Source organism: Porites lutea, chromosome 3 (genome assembly GCF_958299795.1).
Source record: "Porites lutea chromosome 3, jaPorLute2.1, whole genome shotgun sequence".
NCBI classification, from domain to species: Eukaryota; Metazoa; Cnidaria; class Anthozoa; order Scleractinia; family Poritidae; genus Porites; species Porites lutea.
In genome coordinates this window covers 24,233,526-24,254,726 of record NC_133203.1, presented here as the reverse complement: position 1 = coordinate 24,254,726, position 21,201 = coordinate 24,233,526, and the positions used below count along the sequence as shown (strand labels likewise).

The following is a 21,201-nucleotide window of genomic DNA, read 5'->3' as shown; positions in this document are numbered from 1 at the left end:
TGGGTTGCGAGTCAGAAATTCAAATTAATCCAGCGATCCGGCGATATTACAACAAGGTTAGCCATAAAGTTGACTCACGTCCTACCACAAAAAGCACAAAACAATATAACGAGCCAAACACTTAAATTTATTTTTTTTACCGGATATTCAGCAAAGAGGAATCAAATTTCTGTAATAATGTTTTGCTAGGGAGACATGATGTTTTGAGATGGAAATGTAATAAAGTTGCCAATATTTTGTGTCGTGTTTATCTGCTCGTATGCAAATTCGCATTAATTGTAGAAAAAAAAATATGTTTATCTTATTTCTGTGAATTGGACACTAGAACAAAAGTGCTATCCCAGCTGACAAATCTAAGACGGGATCGACCTAAAAGGCTTGTTAATAGATTTTGAATACAATACCACGCTATTGTTGTAACGTGTTCCACGCTCCTCAAAGCGGTATTAAGGTCAACACAGAAAATCGTTTGAGAAAACAACTTTCGTTGCGAAGGGTTTCTACAAATCGCTGCAGATATCTACTTGACAACAATGGATCTTGGACGCCGAAGCTACAAATAGGACTGGAAAGAAAGCGGGCAAGATGACTCAATTGAATTGTTTTGTCTCACTAATACAATCTACGATCGTCGACCCAAGCTACGGGCTTCATCAACCGAGAAATCACAACGGAAGTTGCTGATGTTTCAGTTCTAAGCAAAGATACAGGGAAGTTATCATACAATTGTTTTATTTTTAGCGTTTTTCATCCGCCGTTGAATTTTCGCGATGGCCTTTTCAGTTCACCAGCCGCGTCAAGTGATCGTGGTTGTTTTACTCACGTCTATCTTTTGGTTCGTGTTTAACACGTTGATTATTATTTCATATCAAGGAAATATTGGTTCAAATGATCGTAAAAGTGTACTGTTATTTAGACACGAAAATAAAAAAATTCATCGAGGATTTGACAAGCAATTAGATGATGCAAATAAAGGTCAGGAGCTCGAGGCTAGTGTGACACGAGGTAATCATAAAAACGGCGAAGAACTGCCAGAGGAACTTGATACTATAAACAAGGAGATTACAGAGAACAAACGAGATCACGACATTAGTATGATGAAAAAAGGACTTAAAAGTGACAATAAAATAATTTCTTTGAATAAACAGCAATTAAGCCGAAAAAAAGAATCGAAGTCTATTAGAAAGGAACCTAAAATGGCCAAGAAAAAGCAGATTACAGCGGTCAAGATACAACCGAGGAAACATATCGAGGACTCGAAGGACGCGGAACGCATCCCGACAATTCCCGACGTTAATGCTCGCGACCCGAACGGTCTTGGAGAAGGTGGGAGAGCGGTAGTTTTTGAAGGGTCAGAAAAAAAGAAAGAAAAGGAAGGTTACAGTAAATATGCCTTCAATGAATATGCAAGTCAGAGGATTTCACTCGTGCGTTCCATTCCAGATACAAGAAGTGCTGGGTAAGTTTATATTTTTGTTTCACATGATTTGTAACTAACTTAACTACAGTCAAAGACCACCCAAAATGCGAAGAACAAGAATCGAACCACAGGGCTCTCTTCCTTGAAGGAGGACCGAAAACATCAACATTTTTTTCTGAGATAATTCATTGTATGCAGCTTCTAAGTTATAACGATATGTGTAGTTTCATGTTGTCACTATAAGCACATCGCATTCTTTAAGTCGTGTAGTACATACAAAGAGCACAGAGATCAAAGCCATCGAAAACAATTCGCGTCCACACCACCGTTCTGGATGCGTTTCCGACTGTCCACACTTAAACGTTCGAAAACGATAGAATAGACCATTTTCGATACATTAAAATCCTACTTAGCCCCGAGGCTTGGGGAATAAAATAAAAGAACTCATCTTGATGCTCAGCAAAAAAATACCGTAAATCCTCTATCACGCCCCCAGGGGGGCTTATTTATTTTAAGCCCATTTGAGGGGGGAGGGGGGAGGGGGGCTTAATAGAGACGGGGGTCTTATTTAATTTAGAAACGACGATGGTATCAGTTCTCCATAAAAAACTAGAATACAAAGTGGAAAAGCTCAAGTACAAAGAAGTTTTAGGTAATGCAGCCGAGGATCAGAATCCTATACGAACTCCAGTTACATACATACACATACATACACTTTATTGAGCATCCCTAAAAAGGGCTTTTCAGCATCAGTTAGTTAAAATTAAATTAAATAAATCAAATGGATGAATAAATTACTGTAATTATTTAATTAAATAACTTAAAAAAACTATGTACAACGATAACTAAATAGTAACTTTGTACAAATTTCAACATCTAATCTAGTTCATGTTACAAATCAGTTCATTAATTAGACGTTTCTTTAAAACTTTAGTATTTATCATTTCCCTTAAGTCTTTACTTAAATTATTCCATATTTTCACACCACGGTAACAAAAAGCGCGTTGGCCAGCATTGATTCTACAAGATGGAATATTGAGGCCACCTCTATATCTTGTCTGTCTATCATGGACAATAGCTCGAGTTGAACATGAATTTATCTGACAAGTAACTAGGTGACAGACTTTTGAGACATTTATGCATCATAACTGCATCATTGACCATAAGTCTTTGTTTGACACTTGGTCATCAAAGTGATCTTAGGCATGCAGAGATATGGTCATATTTGCGAAGTATCAAGATAATCCTAGCTGCAAAATGTTAAACAAGCTGAAGCTTATGGATGTTAGTTGCCGAGGTATTGCTCCAAACTGAGGAGCAATAAAACAGCCTGCTAAAAACAAAGCTATTAATGATTTAAAAAAGTGTTTCCTTATCATGTACATGCTTAATTCTATTGATCTGGATCAGTTTGTTTATACAACTAGCAACAGTTTTACGTATGTGTTCATCATACGAGAGGCACTGATCTAAAAACACTCCAAGATCCTTTCTTACAGGTGTCGATGATATTGGTTTGCCGCAAAGTGTTATTGTAAAGTCAGGTAACTGTCGTAGCAATTGCGGCACACAGTTGGTAAATGAACCATCCCGGATCAGTCCGCAAGAAGTTTTACAGTAGTGATTGATTAATACAGTCTATCATTTATGAAGAAGAATAATGGCAGGGGAGGGAGGGAGGGTAAACAGAGAGGAGGGGGCTTATTAACTTTCTTCCCCTGAAAAGGGGGCGGGGGGGCTTATTAAAGGGAGGGGGCTTATTTTAGAGGGGGGGGGTGCTTGATAGAGGATTGGCGGGAATACATTTCTTTTGTTTTATTTCCCCAAGCCTCGAAGCCAAGTAAGAATTTTAATATATCGAAAATGGTCTAAGCACTTCGTGGCGTAAGCTGAACTCTATAAGCATGTTACAAACACACGCGCCTGCATGTGATATTTTACACTTCACGTGATAAATATATATGCCGTCATCATTTTCATTTTGATGCGTTTTCGACCATTCACACTTATACGATATGCATGCATTTTTGTTTTGATTTACTTTCAAGAGCGTTTTCAAATCGAGGCGTTTTCGATGGAACGCTCAGCGTAATTGGTGTGGACGCGGAAGGCCTTAATCGCATCAACAACAACAAACAACAACTTATTTCACATAGTTCAGATACAACAGTAATTACACTCTCAGTTAATTAATTACATGTATATGAAATCGGAAAATAAAAACTTTCCCACCGCTAATAGCATAAAAAGCTAATCGAGGCGGGGGAAAGATGAAGACAAACTTAAGGTAATAAAACTCGAGGTAATCATTGATCACGGATCCAGGTTCGTCAATCGAGTCAAAAGGAGTCTAGTTCCCGGCCGAGATGTCCCTGGTAAAATTAATAGCGGCGTCTGATCGGCAGTCGCCCGTGATTGGTCGAAAATTTCTGCCTTTGTGCCACAGGAACACCAGATTATAGTATGCGTTCTGACGAACGCGATAAGGCAAAATTGATTACAGAAAACTGAAATGTGTAAACGAAAACGCATTAAAGTGGACGGGGCCTCTTAATTCTCTGATAAGTTAACGTAGTCCTTGGTAGCAAAAACAATAAGTAAGCGTATTTTCTCGTCAGGTGTGATGCAAAATCGTATCCTGTGTCGGACCTGCCTACAACCAGTGTAATAATCTGTTTCCATAACGAGGCGTGGTCGACCTTGCTGCGTACAGTTCACACTGTGTTACTCCGCTCACCGCCGCAACTCTTGCAAGAGATTATACTGATTGACGATTTCAGCACATTCGGTGAGCTTTGAAAATAATACAAACCTTTACATTCCAGGGCGGGGATGACTACTGGGACGAGATTTGATTATTATTTTTCGCGTATTCTCTAAGAATTGACACCCCGGAAAGCTTCTTTTGTTCCCTTTTTTTCCATAGAATTCTAACATTTGATACCCTGTTTCCACCACTACGACATTTTCGCTAAAATCCGTCGTAGAATGACGACATGAATAAGCGTTTACCCGCCAAAATGGAGCCGGTTCACGTACGCGCACTACGAAGTATTGAGAAAATCTCGTTCTCGAAGTCGTTCCCGTCTTATAACCTCAATGTCTCTTATACTGCTAGCAGTGTCTAATCACGTCACGCAGTCCGCGAAGACTGAAAGTACGTGCTCTTATTGTTCTCGCCTGTGCGCAACTCTTTAGAACTTTGAAGAGGTGTTTCTCTGTTTAGTAAGGATTCAAGCCCGGTCCACACGTATCCGTATATTTTTGAAAAAGGAAAATTTTATATCCGTTTTAGCTTTCCATCTACATGTAAACGGCGTTTACGTGAACCAAAATCCCTATTTGGGGGATGAATGTTTAACACTTATTTCAGGAGCCTGAGTATGATATGAATAATTATGCAGATCGGGGGGCTGTTACATGTATTCGCTGAAGCTGAAGGCCGATATCTGCATAATTCTTCATATCATACGAAAAGCAAATTCAATAATTGCTGTACTGTTTGTTCAAAATTTTTAACAACCTTCTCTGCTCATAGACATTAACTTGTTTCTCAGGGCAGTTTCAGAGAATGAAAAGATGTTTATTTTGCTTGCAGATATTTCTCCAAAAATTAGATGATACTCAACCAGCAATAGATGTATATTTGCATATTCTTGTTTTTTTTTTTTCTGAAAATGCCATGCATTTCTCCTGATTGTACATTGATATAACACATGTCTCTCCTCAGATCATCTGAAAAAGCCATTAGAAGATTACGTAGCACAGCTAGGCAAAGTTCGTATTCTAAGGACCACAAAGAGAGAGGGGCTAATACGAGCTCGTTTGTTAGGAGCTAAAGCAGCAAAGGCCCAAGTATTAACGTTCCTTGATGCGCACTGCGAAGCTAACGTAAACTGGTTAGAACCATTGCTGGATCGGATCAGGCAAGATCCCACCACCGTAGCAGTTCCTGTTATTGACATTATAAGTTCATCTGACTTTTCGTATTCAGGGACACCCGCTGAAGTGATCGGTGGCTTCAGTTGGGATATGCAGTTTAATTGGCATTCGTTACCGTTTAGTGTCCGAAATCAGCGAAGAGAAGCGAGTGATCCTATCAGGTTAGTGTTATTGTGTCAGCTTTGGAAATAGTCGAGGGCGCAAGACACGCAGGCGAAAGTCGAGGACACATGGAATCGCCTTCCATTGCAAAGCCATGGCGTTTGGCTCTTTACTTTGTCTCTACTTGTGGGAGGGGAATGAATGTGCGCCTGCTTGTTCGGTCGAGGAGATTGATAAAAAGGAAGTTCCTATGGAGTCGAGTTCGAATTTTAGATCTTACTCGAAATCTTATTCCAAATTTGGGTTTACAATCCATAATATAGCTCCCATCGTAATGAGATCATTGTCAATCTTAAATGATGGAGATGCATGGAGCAGGACTTTACCGTCTATCAGTTATTTTGATCCTCTAATAGCGGTATGCAGTATTATTCAAGTCTACCTTAAAATGCCTTCCCAACCTTAGGCCTGTATCAAACGTCGTGCTACTGCCGTTCTAAGCTGGCTCGACTGTAGCTCGACTGCAGCACGACATTAGCACGACTTGGTTTCAGACGTCGAATTTAATTCACACAATGACAGTCGAATGGAACGGCTGTTGCCAAAAACAAAACACAAAAATAAAGAAACGGTTTAGCAAACTTTTAAATATATTCTAATGTATTTATAATTATGAATTGAGTTCGGCACGGCGGTAGGCAAGGCTTGCCGTGCTATACGGCAGTAGCACGACTTGGTTTCAAACGGCGCGCTACTGCCGTGCTAAAGTCGAATTTTTTCAATCAATTGAGTTCGGCACGGCAGTAGGACGACGTTTAAAACGGGCCTTAGCTTTCGGGTCAATTTTCGACAACCTGTAGAGGTATTAACTGATGTGGTAGTGTTCCTTCTTCCTCAATTCCCCTTTTACGCAAAAAGGGTAACTCCATCCCTAATGTTTTATAAGTAACTGCCGAATTAGATTAAAATAATGATGTTTTAATTGCTTAGTACCTTACCATTGTAGAACGCCCACAATGGCAGGAGGTCTGTTTTCAATAGATCGCAAGTACTTCTATGATTCCGGTTCTTACGACGAAGGAATGGATGTTTGGGGAGGAGAAAACTTAGAGATGTCTTTTCGGGTGAGTAGGTACTGATCGATGTAAGAATTCTCCTGTGGTAAAAGTTCTAATCAGTAAACCCATTATATTACAGGACGCGTGCTTCAAACGAAATCCTATATCATTCATTATTATTCATTCAAAATATTTCCCCTATTCTGATTGGCGAAAAGCACACGCATAATTCATACTGATGATGTCAAAAATGCAGCCGCTGCAGGTTAAGGCACCGTTACCGAGAAGACCTGGGGCGAGGTTGAGTTGTTTTGGTTGTGAAAAAAAAATGGCGGACTTTTCACTCGTTTGAAGAGTAAGAACTACAGCTGGAACTAGGCAAAATAATAGCTTAAAGCATGGCAAAAACAGCAAGAAGACAACTCGGAGGGCGAAATCTGCTATTTGGAGAATATTTGCGGGGCTGGACAAACCTAAACGTACACTATAGAAGATGAACTTGACATTGGTGCAGGTAAGCATGTTGCAGCTATGTTTTTAAACTAGGAATCATTTTGAATGAATAATAAGGCAATTAATGAATTCGGCTTTCGTAGGATATGAAGAATTAAGCAGATCGAGGAGGGTGTTATCTCCCGAAGCCGAAGGCCGAGGTGGATAAACACCCGACGATATCTGCTTAATTCTTCATATCCTACTCAGCCTCATTCATTAATTGCTAATTAAGAGATAAATTAATGAATTAATACATTAGACGTTGTTAAGTTCTGAGTAATATTGGAAACATGAAAGAAATGACTCTCTTCACATACTCATGTATAGATTTAGCTAGAGCTAAAAGCGAAGCTCCCGTTTATGCATTCTAAGTTTACTTCAGACAATGGACTTGAACCATTACAAAAGGAATCCTCTAAGCTAAACTTAATTTTTGACATCTAAGCCCGCGATACGTTCATGTTACTATGGTAAGCAGATACCCTATTTTGACAGCTGTCAATTGACCATAATATGGATGTCTATTGTCAAGTTAAACAGAGGTTACAGGCTCCCACACTAGCTAGAAAGTTTGACATTTCACATTGGTTTCCCTGTGGTGTGGACAAACAGGCGTACGGTCACGTGATTACCAAAATTTCTCGGATGGATAGATTACCAAATTTTCTTGGGTATGGGTCTCCGCTCTAAAGAAGTGGAGGAGGAGGAGGAGGAGGGCTTAGCAGTGATCTGTAACTTTCGCCAACAAGCGGAGCTCCTGCTGAATACTACCCATTTACTGGAAACATTAAAATCAACATAAATGCCTTTGGCGCATTTTTTTTTTTTTTTAAACAAAAACTGAAATCGAGGCCCTGATTCAATGAAAAATTATTAGCCTGTCAACGGTTAAGTTAAAGAAATACCGATCTCCATAGAAAGTAAACTTAAGCTGCCCGCGATGCCGTCATGTGGTTTAGGCAAGCAGATGCCCCATTTTGTCAGCTGTCATTTGACGAGTATGCTCTATAAAATATATAGCTGTAGCATCATGTTCTCATTTCTATAAGGCTTCTTTGTAAGTCTGCGAAAGTGTGACATTTTACATTCGTGAAAAGGAGCGCACGGACGGTCGGCTCGTACGGTTACGTGATAACAAATAATTTTGCATCGATTGGTTACCTAGCCTGAATTTCAGACGATTGCTTCGAGTCGTTTTTACTCCCTCAGCAACAGAGTAAAAACGACGCGAAGTAATCGTCTAAAATTCAGGCTATTGGTTACCAGATTTCTGTAGATATTTGGATAGTTTTTGTTCTTTTACAAAGAGGGTTCGCGCAGAGCTCCGATATAATTTAAGCATTTATCGAAGTTGGTAAAATAATTAACACAGCACCCAACAAAAACGACTCAAAAAGTCGTTCCTTCGTCTCATTCTTAACAAATTTTTCATTGTATGACTGATGTGTTTTATACTTGCTTTGATATGGTATCCTCATGGCAGGTTTTGTGCAAAGGCAAGTGAATGGATACTTTTTAACCCCTGTATGGTACTAAATTTGTCTAGATATGGCAGTGTGGGGGAAAATTGGAAATCATCCCGTGTTCACGTGTCGGCCACGTGTTTCGCTCTCGTTTTCCATACAAGTTTCCAGGTGGTTATCACGAGGTAACTGTGAATCTTGCACGAGTTGTTCACGTGTGGATGGATGACTATAAGAGATACGTGTTCTTGAAGAGGCCAGACCTGCAACAAGTAAGTCATGGAGATTTGACACCGAGGTTAGAACTTCGGAGGCGACTTAAGTGTAAAAGCTTCAAGTGGTACTTAGAAAACATCTATCCAGAGCAAACGATCCCTGACACCGATTACGTGGCATTTGGAGAGGTAAAGAAACAGTTTATTCTTTGCATGAGCTATAGTAAATAACGCTTTGTGAAGACAAGAAGGAAATTTATAATTCGAGAACAACTTTGAGACAAGCGATCTTCTATGTCGCAAAAACAACTGATGCGAATTCCCACCCCCCTCCACCCCCAGGCCTCTCCTATTTCCAAAACGATGGCAAATATGCCGTCTTTTTTAAACCTTACCAGCCTTTGCAACGTATTGAACTCATCTGTTATATTAGCCTTATCATTAATTTGTGATTATCACTATTATTATCATCATCATCAACATCATGATCATCATCATGATGATCATCATTATTATCATTATCATCATCGTTATCAATGTAATTATCGTTATCATCAGCATTATCATTTTCATCATCATCATCATCATTATCATTATTATTGTCATCATCATTTTCATTATCATCATCTTCATCATCATTATCATTGTCATTGTCAATATCATCATCATCATTATCATTGTCATTGTCAATATCATCATCATCATTATCATTTTCATTATCATCATCATTTTCATTTTCATCATCATTATCATTACTATCATCGTCATCATCATCATCATCATCTTCATCTTCATCATCATCATCTTCATCATTATTATCACTATCATTATCATTTATTCATTTTTTGCTTCTTCCCAGTTTCGCATTTTCTTAATCGTAGATTATTATACTTTGCCTGTGGTCGTAATGTTTCTCACACGTCGTCCATTTTTTGTATAGGTTCGAAATCCCAGTTCCGGTTTCTGTCTTGACACCTTGGCCAGGTCGATTGGCGATAAACTAGGTGCCTCGCGCTGTCATGGCATGGGAGGAAATCAGGTATTTTTACGAATTATATAGTGGTAGATTTTAGTTTGCCTTGACGAATTATTGCTGCTAGTGAACAGAAATGTAGGCCCAATTTTAAGTTCGAACCTGAAGAGTTCAGCAATGCATTTCTACTTAGAGTGAATACCAATGTCTATATTTCGTTGCAGCACTTTGTCTTAACCAAAAATAACCAGCTACAGGCTGAGCAAGCCGGTGATTCACTTTGCGTTGAAGCAGTTGGCACTAGCTTGGTACTTGTCTCTTGTGATGATGGTCCAAAGCAATGGTCAGTTGTCGAGGTAAGATGAATACAATCGAACCTCCACGTGCTATCACCTCTTTCATAAGCAACAACAACAACAACAGTTTATTACATTGTCAAATGAGTTAAGTCTATGTTACCCACAATTAGCGGAGCTATTCTAGGTGGGCAACAATACAATTATTGTCTTATAAAGCGGCAAAAATACGTAAGTAACGAGAAAGCAAAAATAAAATGAAATAAACGAATAAATAAATAAAAGATAGCACCTATAGATATAAGGAAGGAAAAAACACTTTAACTGAATAAGGAGTTCACGTACTGAACTGGTAATAATGGTACTCATACTAACATACACCTTCTTAGTCTCCAAAACCTTGATCAGTCATTTATGTAATTTACGCTTGTAAATACAAAGGGTCTTTGCGCTGTTCACGTAACGTAACGTTAACCTTAATGTTGCGTTCACGTAACGCAACGTAACGTAACGTAAGCCTCTCATCTCCGAAGGTGAAGGCACTAAAGTTGAAAGCTCCCGTGTGTGACTACCTCTTGTTAGATTCCCAGCATTTACGGGTTCTACTTTAAAACATTTCTCATTCTACTAGACCTCATCTAGGCAACCACTTTTCATGGCGTGATCCCCTAACGGTGCAAATTAGTTAAGGCGGTGCCAGTCTACAACCAGTGATGTAGCCTGCTACCAGGATCCTTAACTGGAAAAAGGAGCGAATAACAGGATGAACGGGGGGAAAGAGACGAACCAAGATGAGAAATGAGGAGCTAAAGGGACGGGGGAGCCTGGTTAAGACTTATTTTCACGCTCCAAACTGACCTTGGACACCTTATGATGCCTACACAAGGCATTAGTTTCCTGATATAGTCTGGAACCATTGACTTTAGTGAATAGGTTTAAGAACTGAACATAGCTATTTGTTTTATTTCAGGGTAAGCTTCGTAACAGAGGAGGAGATTGCGTACAACTCAAAAATGGTGGAGTTAGAAATGGCGGAGAGGACGTAGTTATGGCAAAGTGCAATTCATCAAGTGAACAAGAATGGACTTTTTCACAACAGACATCATAGTAAAATTATTCATTCTTATCAGGGACTTATTCATCAACATCAAGGCCGAGTAGATTCCCCCTATTTCCCCTTCATGCACACTCCCTTTGCATACGGGCAAAAGGGAGTAGGGAGTTAGGATACAAAAGGCCCGGGTTCAATTTAACAGTTGTAAGAAAGTGTTCTCTAAGTGTTTTAGAAAAACCACGGCTGTTTATTTTACGAAAGAGAAATTTGCTTCGTCGAACTGTCAGGTCAAATTGTGACGAGTAGGTATTTTTTGAAATGCATATTTTTAAACTAATTTAAAACTATTGTATATATTGAAAGTCAACAGTTATATAATATATTCAGGCGGAAATAACTTCAAAAATGTTTGAAAATAAGCATGCACTGGCGGCAGCTAGCTAAAGCTATTCGAGACGGGTAGTGCATGCTAATATAGTTAAGACTAGAAGTTCTCATTGAGAAGGAAAATGCTGCCGTTAGTTGCGATGCGAATAGGACAGAGACAGCACGTCAAACAGTTGAACAAATGAATTTTTAATTAAAGTTAATAACTTAGACTTGTTGGCATTATGAAACACTCATAAAAAAATGAACCGATCACAGTGACAAATATGCTTACATTCAGATAACTCGCTAAAGATTCAATATGATTTTCTAATTCATTTTAATAATTCAATAAATTCTAAAACAACGGCAGTTTCTTCATCGAACAATCGATTGTGTGGCTGGCCTCCCATCACACACGACGAGAAGAGTTGCGAAAAAATAACGTAAAGCCCAAAATTTGTTTATTCACAGGTCAGGTAGACGTACAGCACATATACATGCCGTTCAGTGCGTTCACTTATGTAACTTATGTAACAGTCAATTCCAGCTGCGCCCAGTCGAGTAGTGCCCTTTTAAACATTTTAACAAGCGATTTTTTGTTTCATTTAACGTCTTCCTTTGTAATAGTACTATTCTAATTAAGAATTTAAGCCGTGACGACACCAGTTTATGGGTCATCTTCATGATCAGGCAAGCGCGTGAGAAATTACAGTGTTTGTATGAGAATCTAATGTCGAATAATCTCCTTGGAACGGCTGTTCTGAAAAAAATATGATTTGTAAACCAAGCTTCACTCCTAAGGATTCTCCTGAAAAATTTTGAGGGCGTTACAAGCACTAGAAGACCTAGAACCATTTTTCAAAATTTTCTATACATTTGTCTGTAAGAAAGTCCTGGCAAAATTACAGACAAATATATGGAAAATCTAAAGAAAGCCTCTGGAGAAATTTAAGCACAGGGACGCCCCCCAATTTTTTTTAGGACAATCCTTTGCTTTGTAGCTTTAGTTTACAATTGATATTTTGTTCAGAACAGCCGTTTTACGGAAATTATTCGACATTAGATTCTCATACAAACACTGTAATTTCTCACGCGTTTGCCTACTCGTCAAGATGGCGTCGAAAACCGTGACAAGGTCTATAGTGCGCTGTAAAGTTAACTGTTATGAATAGTTTTAAAAATATGAAAGGATGTTCTTGAAATAATACTCAACAGAAATTTGATTCAATAACCGTTGATTCACGTCGATAGCTCCATCTCCCTGTAATTCTGGCTTGATAAGCAATGAAGAAATGCACGCATAAAATCGAGAACATGCCTTTACAAACCTCTTCAATTGTTTCCCGTCCTTGACAAATGAGCCAATCCCCTAGTTTTGTCCAGTAAAATCATTTGTGCAGTTGTATTCTGATAGGAAACCGCGTGCGTGTCAAAAGCTTGGGGTTGGCGAATGCCCAGCCCCCGGGCAGCGCAAAATTTGCAAACTCCCCACCCCCGAGACTGACAAGGCGGGCAAATGCCCCGCAGTAGCCCGGGGGGGTGGGGCTGGGGGCAGCTGGAATTGACTGATGCATTACAATCCTGATTCTCGAGATAACAATCTGTGTGTGACAAAAGAATACTCGCTATAACTAAACGAGAATAAAAAGATAAACCAAAGAAATGTTCCGTACAATACTTCTTGAACTGTTCTAACCATTTAGGCCGTTTAAAAAGACAGTAAACATCCGATGGACTACGATTTCTACACACACGAGAACAAAACAAAATGGCAGGTTGCTCCTAAGAGACAAAGGGGCGCGGCAGCTAAGCACTTGCTTAAACCGCTGACTGCACAACGCTGCAATCACAGATTGAACAATTAAACCATCAACCATTGAACCAAAAATCTCAAATCGCTCGAGAATATGGTCTGCTGCCGGCTGATGCGAATTGCCACCCAATAGATTTGCCTTTACAGACAATAGAGAGAAGTCGTTACGTCACGCTGCTGTGGAAGCAAAACTTATGGATGGCAACAAACTGAAAACGTTATTTAAAAAGTGAATTCGCACTTTTTTCAGATTTCGTCGATCTCATTCAGATTTCATTTAATTTGTCAGTTTGGTGTGTAACCCTTATCGAATACTTGTCTTTTATACTTTGAAATTCTAACTTTGTCACTAATAGAAAACTCTGGTTTACCAGGTTTTGTGTAAATCAAATCACCGTACAAATTAGACCAAACTTTACTCTCATTCTTCTTTTTACTCCCCTCAACAGACGCACCGCCGGGACGGCGGGATGCAGAAATCCCAACTGACTCGAACGATCAATACAGGCTTTGTAATTGCAGCTTCGAAGTTAAAATTATCTTTTTAATCCGTCTAAAAAGAAGGAATGTAATTCTCTTCCCCGTCACTCTGATCTCAGTGATCTCTAACGTGAAGGTATGCTTCTCAATGATCTCTTCGCGTAGGTTTTTTCTCCAGTTTGGATCAGTATTTATCCAAAGGAGCCATGTAGCGGGGAGAATCATAATCCACAACAGTAACATACGTCAACGTGTCAATTGTTGCGTCTCCAGAAACTTCCCTAACCATCTCGTCCAAGTCTAGGAGATCCTCTCCAGCAAATGGATCCTCATCTTCGAAACTGTTGTCCTTCTCTTCTGGGTACATGCCAACATGTTTAAAACATTTAACAATTACACCTGGCTCGACTTCCTCCCAGGCACTCACCATCTACCTCACTGCCATGAAGAGATTCACCTTGATTATTTCACTTTGCCTGATGTCCCGTCATCCAATTTTCACCCGCAAAAGATAAGACCATCCGTCAAGTGGTCGCTTACCGGAAGTTAAAAACAATAGAGAATTCTAAAACTGTCAGGCCGAAAAAGTGGTCGCGGTCGCGGTCGCTTACTGGAGGTTGTCGTTAACAAGAGGTTCCGGTATAAGGCTTTGACTTAGACTATTTTTGGTGTTTTGGGAAGGTGGTCGCTTATGGGAGGTGGTCGCACGTGGACGTTCGACTGTACACGTCATCACCGGCGTCGTTTTCAGCGGAGCAGCTGAAATCTTTGCTCAGTACTATAGAAAGAAGAACTGTGCTTAAGTTACTTGGAACGAGATCCACTATCGTACACCTAGCTCTATGAGTAAAATTGCCTGTATTGAGTAAGTGGACAAGATGTTTATTTTTGAGACTGTGATAGATAAGGGAAGTTCTCTATCTATTTTTAGATCACCGTCTCAATTAAAGTTCTCTTCTTTGTACATCTTTCGGCCTTCTTCGAATAGAAGATATATATAATAGACATGTCGTCTATTATTTATGACATTCATGAAACTAAATACTGCTTTGAAAAAATTGCGTCGCATTTGTTTAGAGGACTATTCATTGTACCCATATGGACCCTAAATCGATCCTAAAATACAAATGAAGAGGAAGAAAAACAGTAGAAAGTGGTATTGGCGGTGGACGGAAAAACAGTAGAAATGTGGTGGTGGTGGTGGGGGTGGTAGTAGCGGTGGAGGGAGAAACGTGGTAGTTGTGAAGAGAAAAAAAGGAAAATTTGTGGTGGTGGTGGTGGTGGTGGAGGTGATGGGGGTGTTGGTAGTGGTGGAGGAAAGATAGAAAGGTATGAGGAAGAGCGAAATGACTAAATGGTGGAGCAAAATGAATTTTGATTATGAGATAACGACAACCGGCTATGGCGTCATCTGCGTTAATGCATTTCACCTCAATTGAATGAAAGGGGCTGTCTCTGGGATGGCTAATTCATTTTGTTTATAATGCCAATAGGCAAATTGCAGGATGACGTCTTTTTACTAGTAAGACCAGAATTCATATATAAACATACAGTTGAACCGCCATTAAGCTGCCACCCTCGGGGTATACGCCTGCTTAATCGCTATGAAATTTTGGAAATTACTTGTAAATGACTAAATCAGAGCTACCTGTCAAACAAATATGTCTCGCAAGCATTATATCGAACGGCCTTACAAACAACAAAAATGCGGTGCTACCAAAATATGCTAACACAAACACTGTACCTTTCAGACCCCGGAGCAACAAAAATGAAACAAAAATGAACTATGGGATGGCTGTGGCAGTGACTGCCACAAAAAATTGGGTGAAATTAAAATCCTGAACAATTTCGTAACACCGCTCTATTAATGAGATTGCCCCTCAAACAACGCCGAAAAACATCCCTACTATACCACTCAGCCGAAAACATCACGGCTAAACTGACAAACGACCAATAACATCGGGACCTCGGATACCATCAACTAACCCTGACCCTGAAGATAGCTACAGCACAGGTTGACGAAACATCAGCCACTGTTAACAACAGTCCTATTCAGGACTACGCTCACCAGGAAAATTAAAGATTATTATATGTGGGTTACAGTTAAATTATGATAATCAAGGAATGTAACTTTGAGTTTGTAAATTTAAGTATAAAAGAACATTTAATGTTTATAAATTTGTATTTGTTAGGGTTATGATAATTAGAATTATGAATAAATACTGTATTTCGACCAAACCCAAGTTTGTTTTTTCTGGTAATCAACGATCTATCACACTTTGCCAATAAGTACGCCAAAATCCAAGAACCTATTTTAACAGACTTCAGTCTTATTCGCAGGTGTTTACTTTACTTGTGTTGGTTGACATGACTCCTGAGTTCAAACCATTCACTGCGCATGCGGTGCTACCAAAATATGCTAACACAAACACTGTACCTTTCAGACCCCGGAGCATAGAGATTTACTATGATTTATTGTGGTTTATTTGAGGTTAAATTGTACTAAAATTCATAAAATATTCTCCCCGAAAAGAAACCTTTTTGATGTCTTACAAAATCTCCTTTAAAATATCATCACTTTTTAATTTTTAATTAAATTTCGTTAAAGTGAAGATATGAGGATTGACTTCGTTCCATTTACTAGATAAACAAAAAAAACTACAATGTTTATTATACACAGGAAATTTACTTACAAACCAGGTGTTTGCTTGGACCTTTATCTTTCAAATAAGGGCAACTTGATAGGGAACAAGAAATTGATTGATAAGAGTACTCCAGTCGAAAGCCTTCAATTTCATTATCTACCCTGAATCTCACACTAAATGTTGTGAATCCACCAATCACTGTATACATGTTCTACAACAAAAGCAAGTCATCAAGGGAACCCTGAGTTCACCGATTTCAAATTATTCTCAAGGTTTGTTTTCAAAAGTGATATGTAATTGAATCTTAAACTAAAATTGCTGTTCGTTTTTTTTTCTTAGTGGGCTATCGGGCTAAACTTTTGTGCTACTTCATAAGAAATTAATAATATTACGATGCTTTTCGTTATTCCATTAAAAAAAAAAAGACTTAATATTATCTTTTGAAAGATGAATTAATTAAGGTATTTTTGTATCCTGTTGATGGGTATGTTTGTTTTCAAATGGATAGACAATAACACAGCGGATATTAAAAAAAAGACTATTGCACAACCCGATTAAAAATTAATTACTTCTTTTGGAAAACTCTTCCAAGGTCCAAGTCAACATTTTTTTTTACTTCACAACTATTAGCGCCATCGGAGATGAAGTATAAACCGAATCTTACCGTCTCTCAACCTGCCAGTAAAGAATCAAGTCTAACATTCATTTCAAGTCATTCATTACTCTCAGTTGACTTTGATACCACTGACATAGTGTTTTTGTGTATTCTCATTGTTCTGCCAGTCGCCATTCTTATTGCCAACATGTTCACTACATTTGTTTTCTGGATTCATCGCAAGAAGCTGAAACGAACATTTTTACTTGCTATTAACTTGGCATTTGCCGATCTTTTTGTTGGATTCACTGGAATACTGACCGTGATTTGGGTATTTGCCTTTCCGCGACATACAAGTTTCAACAAAATCATTTGCTATACTTTCTATGCTATATCATTGATACTTCACTCCACCTTTTCATGTTTATCCGTGTATTTTCTTGTACTCATTTCTCTGGAACGAGCCTTCGCTTTGATTTGGCCTCTCCGACATCGAGTAGCAAGCATCAAGGTTTACATCTACAGTGTGGTTATCGTATGGTTAGCTGGGGCTACTCAAGGTGCATTGGGCTTTTTAGTCCTATATCATGCCATCAAAATTGAGTATAGTGAAGTCAGTGGTGGAGTTATGATTTATTTCTCAGTGGCAACGATCTGCGTCTCTTATCTCTCAATCCGGAAAAGACTCAACAACAGAAATCGCGACATCAGTATAGCCCAAAACAGACAATGTGTGGAACAAAACATTAAACTTTCCAAGACCTTCTTTGCTGTTATCATTGCGTCGATTGTACTTTGGGCTCCAAGTATGTCATTTTACATTGTCAGTCGTTTTCATCCAAACCTTTTTGCTGGCTTTTCAAAATACATTTTCGTAATGTTAAATCAGTCCAATTCTCTTGTCAACCCAATAATATATAGTTTTAGAATGCCGATATTTAGGAAAACTCTAGGACAACTGAAAAATAGGATAAAACTCCAGAGGCCTTCCAGAAGGTACACAGTTAACGGAGAAGCCTGAAATTTATGTCAGGCACGAAAAAACAATTGTTCAACAATTGTTCAACCATCTTCTCCTCGTAATTTAACTCCTAAGAAGACGGAAGCAATTTTAACAATACTGAATGCTACATTAAAGCCTGAATTTATCCTTCGATCAATGTAAACATTTAATGCACTTATAAAGCTTAAAAATCACATCATTTTATATCCAATACTGTTTATCCAATAGCTTCAAATGATTAAGAACCCGGGGGGGGTACTGCCATATATGGGCTATATAGGTATGTGCCGCTGTGAAGGTTATGGTTTTCAAGCAGTTTACTCTAGGATAGGGTATATAAATCAGAGCGTTTGGCTCTAGAATAGGGTATCATTTTTCAGGAAACTGATCAGTTGGTTGAAGATTTTATCTAGACTAGGTACACAGCTACTCTAGGATAGGGGGATTTGGGGAGTTTACTCTAGTATAGAAGACCTTAAAGCAATTTTTAAACAAATTGGTTGAAATTTTTAAATCGATCGGAAAATTGCTTAGTTAGCAGCGAATTCTGAAACATAACAAGGGAAGCGCAATGTTCGTCAATGATGCTTTGGTCTCATCGCACGCTTCCACAAAAGAAGCACAGGCTTAAATTACCTTTCATTAACTTATAATTAAGAAGCGTCATATATGAATACTTTATCTCAAACTTAAGGCTTTTTGAGAAAAATTTAAAAGCAGCAACTCCTCAATCGGTACAACACATCAGCGACAAATTGTTGAGGAAAACACAAGGAAACTTTTCAAAGCTTTGTTCCTTATGACAGGAGCATCTGCTGCCTTCTTTTTTCAAGCATTGCTTTATTCTCGTTCCTAACGTTTGCTCCAGAAATTTCTCCCCAATTTGTGAAATATGTCTTTACGATAATTCATGACCATCTGTGCAATTCCGCGTCAATCCACTGATTTACAGTTTAAGAATGCCAATGTTCAGACAAAGTCTTAGACGATTTAAACTTGTAAAAATTCGAAAGCAGCGGCAGAAGTACGTAGTTAATTGAAAAGAGAGCTTAAGAAAACACTACAGAGAACTTTGAACTTAACCTGTTCACAAACCCTCTATATTCTCTTCGAAGTTCGTTGAGCATGCGTGACAAAAGACCGCGGGGGATTTGTTGACCGTCAGCACAAGGGGTTAGGGGCGAGGGAAGAAGAAAATAGACGAAAAAAAGAAGGAAAAAGAAAAAATAAGACAACGTCTGTGTACAGGCTATTTTTAACTTCCTTTTTTTATATATATATATAACGAGATATAGTTTTCTAAAGTACTGAAAGGTACAAACACACTTAATAATCACCTGTGCCTGAGGGAAAAAAAGACAAGAAAGAGACAGACTTTTTACTTTTATTTAAAACAAGATCTATGTATTACCATAAACGTAATTAAAGATTTTAACGTCTTTGCTCCAATTTTTTATTAATATATACGCTATTAATTATATAAGGGAGACATTTGAACTTGATTCTTGTAAACACCGTACGGTTGCTATTTCAGTCAATCAGTGCCTTGTGTGCTTTGATCAATCTGATTAAACCTAAGACCTAATCTACTACCTTTGGTTCAATTTATAGCACTGTTAAAAATATAATTCATCTACTATTATTAATTTCGCATCTGACATAATGATAGATATCACTTGCTGTCAGCATTAACAGTGCAGATGCTTTATCTATTTCTTTAATGAGGGGATCGCTATGGCTCATCAGTGGCGCTGTCATCACAAAGGCATACCTGCAGCAGTCATACCTACTGCAAAACTCGGCTCAGCTATACCCAGTTATCAACACAGCAAATACAGCGATTCCAGCTGATTTGAAGATTATAGCTGTTTCCAATACATCCAAAACACCTCAAACATTATTAGTCTTATGTCTGATACGTTTACCACAGTACGCTGAAGGGGCATCTGTTTCAAACAGCAAAACTGTGGAAAGAAGCTGGTCGAACTAACAGAGACTTGAAAAAGCCACGACTGAAGCCAAAAGAAGAAGCAAACTTCAACTTGAAAATGGTAAATTAAGCTTGTGTTTAAAAGTCAATATTCGATTCCCTTTTATTTTCAAACTTCTTATTATATCCTGTTTTACTCGATCGTGTGTATATCTGTAAAATGGATTAGTATTGTCATCTGTATAATAAATCTGTGTTCAACTTCTAATCGTGTGAAATGTGCATACGTAGATCGTTTTTCTACATGTGGCTGAATGTTTTTATAAACGATGTAAGCTAAATGTATAAATAAACTTATACCTTTCAAATCGCCTTTGTCCATTCCGATTTAAATTCCTTATAGTGCAAGGAATCTATGCAGAACTTCAGCCCCGTCGTGATAGATATTTTTCCACCCGAAAGTACTTGTTGGGTTTATTTCAAATACACAAGATTTTTCATCCGCTCTGTTAGAAAATGTCAACTGAAAAGTAGTTGTTTTACTTAATTGGATCTTTTCGATAACTACCACATTTCAATGAAAGGCTTACTTAAAAAAGTTATAACGATCGCTGAAAATGGACATTGAAATGGCTTCAGGGTTTTACCATGTTTTGAGGATTTTGAGACCATCTTCGCAATTTTATTGAACTCGCTCGAACGGCTTGGAAACTAAAATTTGATAGCATTTTGTTTTGAATAAGGGTATGGGCATGATTTTCAGGTGGACATGCCTAGCGAGCGTAAAAATCGCATCTAGTCTGAGGATTAATGAGAGAGGGAAAATTTTATATATTTAGGCATGACAAAATTCAAGGGAACATTGGTACTTAGAAATAACATCTCATAGGCATGGAAAAAATGGGTTCATGCCCTCGCAGCCCAAAATTGACCCAGCTAAACTTTGGTCCCAGATATCTCGCCGGGTTGATAATTAATTCCCAGTTTTTGCTCCTCTGGTTTGGCATGCCGGGCATGCCGATGGTGAAGCTTATGGTGAAGCCAGTTGGTTTGGCATACCTGGCATGCCAGGCAAGAAATTGGCATGCCCAGCGACACTGATTTTGATGTTCGCTTCAGCATCATATCCTGAGAATCACATATAATCGCCAAATATATCTTAGGGGGCTTGAAGTTACAGGTTTCATGCCTGGCAATAAATGCAGATTATAACAAAAAAAGTCATGTTTGTCACAATGTGTGTCACGGGATCGACTGGCAAAACTGAAGACAGAAGCCTGGATTTATAAATAAAAAGCACAACAAAACAACATTATTCATGCATAAAATAGAATACTTAACTTGCAAT

The 21,201-nt window shown here is 38.5% G+C and overlaps 1 protein-coding gene across 1 annotated transcript; it reads left to right on the top strand.

The window, feature by feature from the left end:
• Positions 1-263: 263 nt before the first annotated feature.
• LOC140930745 (polypeptide N-acetylgalactosaminyltransferase 13-like) lies at positions 264-11,615 on the top strand. The gene is made up of 8 exons (XM_073380453.1): positions 264-1,459; positions 4,039-4,208; positions 5,151-5,523; positions 6,471-6,588; positions 8,564-8,884; positions 9,636-9,734; positions 9,893-10,024; positions 10,935-11,615. The coding sequence occupies exons 1-8, from the start codon at positions 771-773 to the stop codon at positions 11,070-11,072; spliced, it is 2,040 nt and encodes a 679-aa protein (XP_073236554.1). The 5' UTR covers positions 264-770; the 3' UTR covers positions 11,073-11,615.
• The last annotated feature ends 9,586 nt before the right edge of the window (positions 11,616-21,201 follow it).

Coding starts and splice junctions, on each gene's coding strand:
- LOC140930745 (XM_073380453.1), top strand. CDS start 771: ATGGCCTTTTCAGTTCACCAGCCGCGTCAAGTGATCGTGGTTGTTTTA. Junction 5,524..6,470: donor GAAGCGAGTGATCCTATCAG/GTTAGTGTTATT, acceptor TTACCATTGTAG/AACGCCCACAATGGCAGGAG. Junction 10,025..10,934: donor AGCAATGGTCAGTTGTCGAG/GTAAGATGAATA, acceptor GTTTTATTTCAG/GGTAAGCTTCGTAACAGAGG.